We start from the raw sequence: 11,063 nt of genomic DNA on the forward strand, positions 1-11,063 counted from the left end.
CTGTTTTTAAGAAAAGAAATGTGAAATATATCTAAAAAAAAAAAAAAAGAGTTATGCATCTTCCATTTTCTTTCGGTAAAACATTTTTCTACCTTTTAAACATTGTACATGCGTTCATGGAATAGTGCTCATTCCACTTTTCCTTTCTCGTTTGGGATTGGATTGGTGTAAGAAGTGTTCTCTCAAATAAAATGCTTTTCGAAATGGCTTTTGCGGGGGAACAAAAAAATGTGAAGGATTTTGTAAGCAGGAACAGCTACAAGCCTTGCATGAAAGTTTGACAGATTAACAGTTTATTTACAACGCTTGCTTCAACATTAAGGCCATGAAAAATATGATTACAATGCCTCACTTATGTGTAATCTCTGTACAACTCACATGGTTCCATAACAATGAGAAAAATAGCTTCAAGAGATGATGATGATGATGATATGAATCTCTCTAGAATCATGCAGCTCAAAGGTTATTTCCCCATCCTCCTCAGAAACAAGGCTAATAAGCATCAATGAGGAGATTCTGCAGCTGGAAGGCATTTTCTGTGCGATGCTTGAATATATATATATATGTATGTATATAACAGCTCAAAGGAAAAGAAAAGATGACAGCAGCTTCACAGGGAAAATTTTTCTATCCTTCCAACAGAGATCTTAGATTCTGAAGTCCCTCAGCTGAAATGCTGCTCCTGACTCTAACCCTTTCTACCACCATGGGTGGCGGCGGATCTGAGTGAAAACATACCATCACAACAGTTAAGTTGTCTATTGATCCTCTCTTAACGGCCTCCTCTACCATTTCCTGGCAGCATATTTTCACGTCATTGTGCTTTTGAAGCCGTCTCCTAGCAAAATCAACTGCATTTTGGCTAGTGAATGCATCCCAGATTCCATCACTCCCAAGTATTAAGAACTCATCTTCTTTGTTTAATGTCATCAGTTTAAGTTCTGGCTCAGCCGTCAGTGGCCCTCCTTGTCCTCTTTCACTCATTTTCTTCATTCCTTCAAGGTGCCAGTCGCCTAGAGCACGAGTCACACTGAGTTCGCCATTCAGGTAACCATCATATATAGAACCACCTAAGGATTCAATCCTCTTCCTTTCTGTATTACACAAGGGTCTGTGATCTTTGGACATTTCTATAGCCCCTCCACATCGGGACAACACTGCCCGGCAGTCCCCGGCATTGGCAACAAGCAAAGACCTGTTCAAGAAAATGATGACACTCATTTTCATAACTCATCTCATGTTGAAACAATTGCTTCCAAATTCTAAACAGAACTATCAAACAAGGTGCTGAGGCCTTGTTGGGTGTAGTGTCTGTCATGCTCATCACTCAACTTCATGTATCTTTGCTTTCTAACTTTTTAGAACAAGAATACAAAGTTATTTTTCAAACTTTCTTTCTTCATTTCAAATTGAAAGAGATCTTTTGTTTAACAATTCATCCAAAGATCTAGTTGTTGATAAAGCACAATTGCATATGCAATCTATATAGCCAACCTCACCTAGGGGGATAAAGTTTGTTTTGTTCTTGTTTCTTCGATTCAAATTATTTATTCTGTGAACAAAAAAGGCTCCTAAAAGTGAAAGAATCAAGATTGCTGCTACTCAATATCTAATGAGAAAAAGAGAGAGAGGAGAGAGAGAGAGAGAGAGAGAGAGAGTGAGCATGCACAAATACAATAATACTCCCTATACTCCCTCTGATCCTATTTATAAGACGCTTTTAATCAAGTCACACAAATTAAAAAAAGGTGGTTAAAATTAGTTAAGAGTGTTGATTTTTTTTTTTCCAAAAATTTCTATTGAAATCCCAAGTTACCCTTGGTTAAAATTATTAACTTTACTTTTAAATCTTGAAGTCAAACATACCACCCAAATGAACCAAATGGATATGTAGGTAGTTTTGGAAATAACTCATCAACGCTTCATCAAGTTTTATAAGATCTTATATTAATGAGCAAGCAAAATTTCTAAAAGGTGTTTTATATTAAGGACTGGAGGGAGTAAATTCTCAAAGCCAAGATATGAAAACCCGGCACTTCCTAGGATTTGGCACTTTTAAGCATGCCATGCAATGTAGGGAGTACAGAGAATGTGATTAATTGTTGATGAGATAATTATTTGATAAACAGAAACGACCTTCACAATTAAACACATAAGAGTGAAAGACAATATTAGGTCACAGAACAGAAATAGCATGAGCCCAGATCTTATTGAAAAGCAGTATTAAGTCACTGTTATGATTTATGAACACAAAAGAACTGTGGAGACAGGTTCTTACCTGCCATGTACAATGGCGGTTAGTGCAGTTGTACCAGAAGACATGGAAGACTCAAGAGAACAAGACTCTGCAAATGCAGCATCAGTCTTCAAGAATGACCTTGTGACTACCTTCTCCATCTCCAAGGGAAAATCAGCATCTTCTGCAATCACTCTCGGCAGATAATCTCGGACAAATTTTGCAGCACCCTCACCTCCATGTCCATCAAATACCTTCACATCAAGTTTTTTGCATTACATTTGAAAATCTGATCAAATGGTGCATGCCATACAAAAAGACAAAAACAACTAATAGTGCTTGGATCAAGTGGAAGGAACTCTATTTTTCTTGAGTGAGGTCAAGGGTTCGAGTCTCATGAATGGAAAAAATCATATTGGGGAAGTAGAATAATTTTAACTTAATAACTAAATGCTTCCTCGAATTCATCTCATAATAAGTTACACAACCAATTGGTTTGTCAACATGTGCTAACTAGACCAGTTAGATATTTTGTTTCAGTTGCATTATGTAACATAACAAGAACTCTTTCTATTTAAGGAAAGTGAGGAGGAGCATGACAAAAAGAGGAAGAATACAGGTCCTATTCTCATCCTTAAATTTTTTTCCCCTTAAAAAGCGAGTCCAATACCGAATCTTTAATCAAGTGGTTAACAAATGAAGACCAGCAAGTTATCAATTAGTGGAAAATGTTCATAAGTGTTAGCTTTGATTTGTTTATGTCATACATCGGTGTTTGGTTCCAAACTACAGAATACATGAAGAGTGTTGAAACTTCTTTATGTTATCACAAAATAAGATGCCGATTAAAAAGAATTAACTTAAAATTCATGACAGCAACAGATCAGTATAATTGGTCAGATGACTTACTCCATAAAAGGAAACTACTTCCTCACGGATAACTTTATACCCAAACTCCTTGACCATGTCTCCAACACATATGTGGGTGTCCTCCATAGAAGGACGACCTCCAATATCTGAACACTCGCCGGACCGAAGAACAGGGACAAAGTTCATCAATGTCTGCTTTTTGTCTCCAATCACTGTATCCTCACTTATGCTTTCCAGCTGAATGTGTCAAAGGAAAAATGAAAAAGAATAGAGACAAAATGATAGTAATAGAAGACATAAACAATGCAGAAGTAAAGTAATTCAAAATGCTCAACATAGCTTGAGAGCCATCAAAAAGGAGAGAGCAATCAATCTCAGATGCACAATCAGATTAGTTAACTATCCAAGAACAAACTTGTACTTAATGATGATTTGTGCAGTCTGTACCAGTCATCTAAGGAAATGTACAATACTTACAATTATGAAAAACACCGACAAGTTTGATGCTAATTAATTGAAGACTCAACAAGAAAAGAAAATGTTAAAATACTACTACTACTACAACAACAACAACAACAAGCCTTTGGATATATTGCTGACCAAAAGGTCATCATATTCTTGGAGACATGCTAATTCCTATGATAAACAATTCCATCTCAGCAAGGCTTTGATGATAGTCACAACCAAGAAATTACAGTATATCACAGAGACTTTAGAACAAATTATTATCAAGAAATTCTCAAGGACAGGAATCTCAAAAGGGGTAAAGAATCATTGGATTAAAAAAAAAAGAAAAACGTGCTACATTCCTGTAGCACTTAAACTATTACCAATAGGTAGGCATCATGGTACATGGAGGCTGTGGCATATTCCTATTTCATTTATGGAGAAGCTGTTCTTCTGCCAAAGAACAATCAGGAGAATCAATTTTTTTTTAAAAAAAAAAGTCTGAACAAATAGAAGAAAAATCTATCGCTTTACACAGATAAGTACCATCTAACTTGAATGAGCAATAAGGTTCAGCTAAAGTTGGAGGATTTCACGTGAGGAATGCAGTACCAGATGATCTCAACAAAATCAGAAAACATTAACCAAGTCCAAATAACACAGGCCAAGAAAAAGTCAAAGACAAACCAGAAAGAGAACACAGCCATCCAATAAAAGGCAGAAGAGCCTTAACCCAACGAGAAAAGAAAAAAAAAAGAAAAAGAAAAATGGCATCCCACTTGACATGATGAATCGAAAGATAAATCAAGAAAGAATTATCAAAATAAGAAGAGAATCTGAGAACCAAACACTTACAGGAAATGAATTCCCAACACTGGAAGTTGTGAAAGGAGGCTCCTTTTCCCAGTCCTCCATCTGGGCACGCAAGAAATCACAATGCAAAGGCCATGTCTTCCTTCTGCTCTCATGGGTCTCCATATCTTCTTCACCACCTTGCTCGGCGTCCTGCTCCTGCACACACATGGTGACAAATAGCCAGTCCTGTGTTGGGCTCAGCAACTTGCAGGTCTGGAAGAGAAAAAAAGGCAAGAGACTTCGATATAATTCTGAGGACTATAGAGAGAGAAGAGGAGATTCCGCGAATATGTAGGGAAAAAAAGAGGAAGGAAAAAGGTAGCTGTGCTTGTGTTTTTGTGTATAATGTATATTATATAGTAATTTCGAGAGACACTGGGAAAAGAATGATCGAGAACGAGTAACCTTAGATTTTTTTAGTAAAACGTGGCTGGAAATTAATTGGTTGGGTAGTGTTATAGTAGTTATTATACTATTATTTATGAGGCGACTTTGGTTTTTGTCGTTGTTAGAGTCTTGGACACGTCTTTTTCTCAGTTTTCTGCACCAACCACAATGCCTCTCTTGATATTTTCCAGATAATTTCTTTTCTAGAGGAAAAAAAAAAAAAAAAAAAATATATAAAAAAATATATGATTTGCCTCCATATTTATAGCCTTATTCTAAAAGCCTCCTTTCATGTCTCCCTGACCCCTCCTTGCTAAGGGTTTCATAGATTTGGATTTGACAAAGATCTCCCTAAACTCTAATAAACAGCTAGTATTGTAGATCTAAAGATTTCCATGAAGGTAATGTCAATGAGAGTCATAAGTTTCAAAAAGATGAAATTAATGACAATTTCTGATAAACTTTTCTGAAAATTCAAATAATTGCAAAAAAAAAAAATTAATTATAAATAAGATATTTAAATTTTAAATGTAATTTTCAATTTACAATTAAGATTATTTTTTATAATTATTTGATTTAATATTTGTAACTCAATTTAAAAAAATCAAAAATTTAATTGTTTTAATTTTTTTTTCTTTTAAAATTTTACGATCATTTTTCTAAGTAAGCAAGGAATCCAAAATTTTTGAATTTGCACTTCACTTTTTATCCATGTACTTCCCCAACTATTTAGGGTGTGCTTAGATATCAATTGATAAAAGTTGATTATAGAAAAAATTCATTAACAAAATGTGATGATGTTTAGATAATATTTTTTTTAAAATTGATTTTGATAATTGAATATGTTTAGATAATTTTTCAGAATCAATTATAAAGATAAAAAAATAAAAAAAAACTCATATACTAAGAATTGATTCTCAATTGAAGGAAAAAATAACTTACGTCAAATAGAGTTTCAGAAGACAAATGAAATTTTTAAAAAAATTGGGAGATGTTTGGATAAGATTTTCTAAAACTATAATTTTGGACTCATAATTAATTTTGGATATATATCTAAACAGACTCTTAATACTTATAGGATTGAGATTTTTTTTAGTTATCTAAAAAAAATTAACGAAAAGATTGTTAAAAATCTAAAGAAAGATTTTGAAAATCTTGTTCAATGTGTCCCAAAAAAAATGTAGTCTAATTCGTGAAAATGTTAGCTTAGTTTTCTCACTTAAACGAGAATCGATTAATAATCAAATAATAGACATGCACACATATATCACACGTGTCGTGTGTGTATAAATTATATATGTTGAAGTTGATTGATAATAATTTAATCCATTTGGTTGACTTTCAACTGAAGTTTTAGATTGATTTCATTATTTAGATCTAACAAATTGAACCAAAATTATTTTAATAATTTTTTTCGATTAAAATCGACCAATATGATCTAATTTTTATTACATTAAGAAGTATGAAATTAAAACTTTTGCAACTCTGAATGTGTTCTTTGTTTCTATTTATATGACTAATAAAAATCAGTAAGCGAATATTATAGATTTTAGGTAAAAATATGACTTAAAAGGTTTATTGACTCCAAATTTTTAGGGGCTGTATTCTTCAATTAATTATATTTCTATAAAGATAACTTTTTCCAAAAGTAAGGGGTTTACTTGTTTAACTATTTATCTTTAAAAACATGAAATTATTTTTAATTGAATACATTCTTTTTAATATTAAGGACATAAATTATGATTTATTAATTATTAATCAAAAGATTTAGAAGGGATTTGCTTTTAAAAGTAGTTAAAAAAATTGGGGAAATAAAATCATATTGAGAATGGAATGGGAGGGGAGAAAATTAATTTTCCTTTAATTGAATTGGAAAGGAAAGAGAAGTTGGAACAATAATAAAGAGACAAAAAAAAATAAAATGATTATTAATTTACAAAATTTTCTTGTTTAAAAAATCTGGACAACATTCTTATTTTTAACCATTATTATTCAATTATAATTGTTTTTCACTTAAAAGTATAAAGCCATTTTGTATTTATAAAATTATATTTTATTCAATTAATAAATGATTTGAGCTCTTAATTAATTATAAGGATATCTGATTATTTTCTTTATTTTAAGTTTGAGAGAGGGTTTGAATTTGAATGGTAGAAGAGACTCGTACGCGCTTAAGAAAAGTGATCTGCATTTAATTATGGAAGAATGACCTCTAGATCAGTTAGATAATAAAAGAAAGAATGAATAATAGTTAGCTATCAAAAACATTTAAAAGATAATTACAATCATTGATTCAGATAATTACAAAATAAAATTATCTTACAAATTAAGAGTTATATTTAAATTTTAAATGTCTTGTTTATAATTGAGATCTCTAAATTTATAATTTTTAACTGATATTCATAACTTATTTTTTATAAAAATTTATCTGAAATTGACCGTTATTAATTCATTCTTCTGGATCTAGTTATCTCCCTTTAATTTTTTTTTGTTTAAATTTTAATTAATTCTATGTACAGCATAAAATGAAGGAAACGTGGAAAATGTTGTAGAAAGCTAACCATTTATAAAATAATAGAGGTTCTCCATTATTGGAGGGTGGGGCCAGGAGAGGGGCTGACTCTCTTCATTTGTACGAAAAAAATCCTGAAAATTTGAGCATTGGAAACGGCATTTATAGTTTATTTATTAACTTATGATTAAACAAAGTTTCTTGAGAGGGGGTCAGTGCACGTGTTTGACTTTATTGGTTGCTTTAGCTTGCCATTCCCAATTTTCTGACCATGTTTTTTTTTTTAAATATATCAGGGGAATAATAAAACCAAAAAAAAAATTGCAAAGCAAAAACAAAATTAGAAGACTCGAGAGAGGAAGAGAAAGGGAAGAAATCAAACAACGCATGAAAACACTCGCTTGGCCAGAAAATCATCAGCCTCGTTATCATTACATGGGATCTGTTGAATAGTAACCACCCAATCACGAGCTAGCAAGGACTTGATCTTACAGACAACTGCATGATCGAGGTAGGTGTCTATCACATTCTAGTCATTAACAACTTCTGTCATGGTATTTAAATTTCTAAAATCAATAAATCTTTTATCAAAATAATAAAGCTTAAAATCCAAGAAATAGATATAATATATTTTTTAAAATAATTAATACTTATTATGGTAGAAAAAAAAATTATCATAAAGATTCAGGGAGTTCAAATTTTAAAAAGACAACACCTAATAGTCATAATTCAATTACAAGTATTACCCTAGGACCTCAGGTCTATCTACTAGTAGGCAACTATAAAACGTAATTATAAATATAATAGTCATCCATACAATGAAAATACCTAATGCAGCAAGAACTAGTGTTGTTAAAATTGAACTAGATAAAACGGTCTAATCGGTCTGACATGATTAAAGCAGCTTGGTTCAACCAATTGAACCACTAAGATGTTAGATTGGATTGACTCAGACAGAATTGTTTGAATTTCATTGAATCAAAAGCGAAGCCAGTTCAATATAGGTCAATCCGGGTCTAGTAAAAAAATAAAAAAAAAAGTTAGGGCTTGTACATAACTCATCTAAGACCTAAGAAAGCACAGACGCCACAAACCTAAGCTGAGACCTGACCTTTGACCTCTCTCTCGCGATTGCGGCTCGCCTTACCTCTCACACTCACAGTCTCACTCTTACACCCTTAGAGCTTAGACTCATCTCTCGCCGTCTCACTCCTCTGATCTCACTCTCGCCTCTCTCTGTTTGTCATCTCCAATCAACTGATCAAGCCTTCAAATCTGAAATCTCACTCACATCTCATCTTGTACTCTAATTCTGATTCGTCCCCCTCTTGCATCTCGCTTGCCATTCTAAGCCAGACCCATATTTCATGCCGCCATTTTTAGCCATTTTCGCCATTCTCAAACTGCGAAGGCAAACTTGGATGACTTCAAGCCAACTCCAAAGGCTTGAGTTTCATGTCGTCATTAAGATATTGAGCTTGTACCTCTGCCTCTACCTCTAGTCGACTTGCCTCCAGCTCCTCCCAGCTCCAACTCGTGCCTCTACCCCTGCATGATTCTCATTTTGCTCCAACTTGTTTGATTCTTGGCATGCTCTGCTCTTCTTCTACGTTTGATCTTTAGTTTCTATGTTCTATCTATGTATTTGAGTTTGTATAATGAGCAATATGTATACACAATTTGTCCAGTCATTTATCTATGTATGCTTGTTTGCTCTAGTATTCGTTGCTCTATTATTTATTGATTTGGAATTCTAGATATGATCTAATTATTCTAGATATGATCTAATTCCTGGCTTTGCTCTCTTTTTCATGTTTTATTTGTGCGTTCAATTTAAATTTAGAAAATGTCATCTGAACAAATATCTAGTGCTACATCTACACAATCTATTAGAGCTAAGTTAAATCCTACATGGGAGCATTGCATGGAAATACCGAATAAAAAAGGTAGCAAACCTCACTTAATATGCTTATACTGTAGAAAGGAATTTGGTGGTGGTGGAATACATAAAATGAAACAATACCTTGCTAGGAGAAAAAAGAGATGCAACTAGTTGTAAAAGTGTGCCACATAATGTTTGCTATCGATTGGAGGAAAATTTGAAAGAAATTGATCAAAAGAGACCAGCTAAGAAATTGAGAAAACAAGAAGAGGGCAATCCATTGGAAGTGGATGATGAAATTGTGCAAGAAATAATTCCTCAAAGTTCATCTCAACTAAAAAAAGGCATCTATAGTTAGAGACAAATTCTTTGCCCTAAGGACAACCCTAGGAGCACAGCCAGGAATTTGAAGTGCATTTACTGGTAAAGAAGCTTTGAATAGAGTGAATTTAGCTATGGTTAGGTGGTTGTATGATTGTTGCATTCCTATAAATGCTATAAATTCTATTCACTACCAGCTTATGATAGATACTATTTTAGCTATTAGCCCTAGTTATAAAGGACCAACTTACCATGTTGTGAGAACCAAATTATTACGGGACATGAAAAAGGAGGTGCAATTATTGGTTGATGAATGTAGAAACTTTTGGCTTGAGACTGGATGTACAATAATGGCTGATGGTTGGTAGGATCAAAGAAATAGATAGTTGATTAATTCTTTTGTTTACTGCCGTAGAGGAATGGTCTTTATTAGATCTGTTGATGCATCAGATATTCTTAAGGATACTCAAAATCTTTGCAACTTATTCATGGATATGGTTGCTTTTTCTAGTGCATATAATGCTGTCTACTTAGTAACTGATAATGCAATTAATTATAAAGCTACTGAAAGGTTGTTAAATGATAAGTTTCCTTCTATTTTTTAGTCTCCTTGTGCTGCCCATTGCTTAAATTTAATTTTATCATATATTAGCAAAGTAGAGATTGTTAGTAGCTTAGCAACACGTGCATCCATAGTTTCAAAATTCATTTACAACCATGTCTTTTTGCTAGCTTGGTTAAGGAAAAGAGAAGGTTGGACAGAAATCATCCACCCTGGAGCAACACGGTCTGCCACTACTTTTATTGCCTTAAAAAGTACCTATAAGCACAAGCATGATATTCAAGCTTTGATAACAAGCAAGACATTTGTAGAATTTAGATACTACAGGGATTCAAAGGTAAAGGATGTGACAATAATTGTATTGGACAATCAACAATGAAATAATTATAAAATTGTTGTTAAAATTGTAAAACCACTTGTAAGATTGTTGAGAATTGTGAATTCTGATGACCGACCTTTACTTAGCTATGTTTATAATAGCATGTACAGTGCATAAAGAGCTATAAAGAATACTTTTAGGTACAAAAAATCTCTGTACAAGCCTTACACAAGTATTATTAAAAGAAGGTGAGATTCTCAACTTCGACAAAGTCTTCATGCAGTAGTATATCTCTTCAATCCTGCTTTCCTTTAAAATAAGGAATTTTTTTTTAAAAAGCCAAAGGTTATGCAAGGATATCTTAATGTGATAGATAGAAAAATTTCTTCTAATAAAACCAAGTTTTTGAAAGAAGGCACACAATACCAAGAAAGGTGTGGAAGCTTTATTCATCTATTGACTATAGAATCTATAAAAACCATGCAACCTGGTAAAATTTATACTTTTATCTTTGATATTTATTATTTTTATCTTTAAAATATATTCTAATGACTTATTTTTTCTCATGATAGATGAATGGTGAAAACATTTTGGGAGCAGCTGTCCAAATGTTAAAGACTTGGCTGTTAAGATATTAGGTCAAACTGCATCTTCCATGGGCTGTGAAAGGAA

General features: G+C 32.9%; 1 protein-coding gene across 1 annotated transcript; it reads right to left on the bottom strand.

The window, feature by feature from the left end:
* Nucleotides 1–238: 238 nt before the first annotated feature.
* Nucleotides 239–4,739, bottom strand: LOC129310011 (probable protein phosphatase 2C 27). Its single transcript, XM_054951817.1, has 4 exons — nucleotides 4,409–4,739; nucleotides 3,146–3,343; nucleotides 2,279–2,490; nucleotides 239–1,195 (listed from the first exon to the last, which is right to left on the bottom strand). Exons 1-4 carry the CDS (start codon nucleotides 4,574–4,576, stop codon nucleotides 628–630), a joined length of 1,146 nt encoding a protein of 381 aa, XP_054807792.1. The 5' UTR covers nucleotides 4,577–4,739; the 3' UTR covers nucleotides 239–627.
* Between the last annotated feature and the right edge of the window lie 6,324 nt (nucleotides 4,740–11,063).

The sequence above is a fragment of the Prosopis cineraria genome, unplaced genomic scaffold (genome assembly GCF_029017545.1).
Source record: "Prosopis cineraria cultivar Desert tree isolate PC_DT_omini unplaced genomic scaffold, ASM2901754v1 PC4, whole genome shotgun sequence".
NCBI classification, from domain to species: domain Eukaryota; kingdom Viridiplantae; phylum Streptophyta; class Magnoliopsida; order Fabales; family Fabaceae; genus Prosopis; species Prosopis cineraria.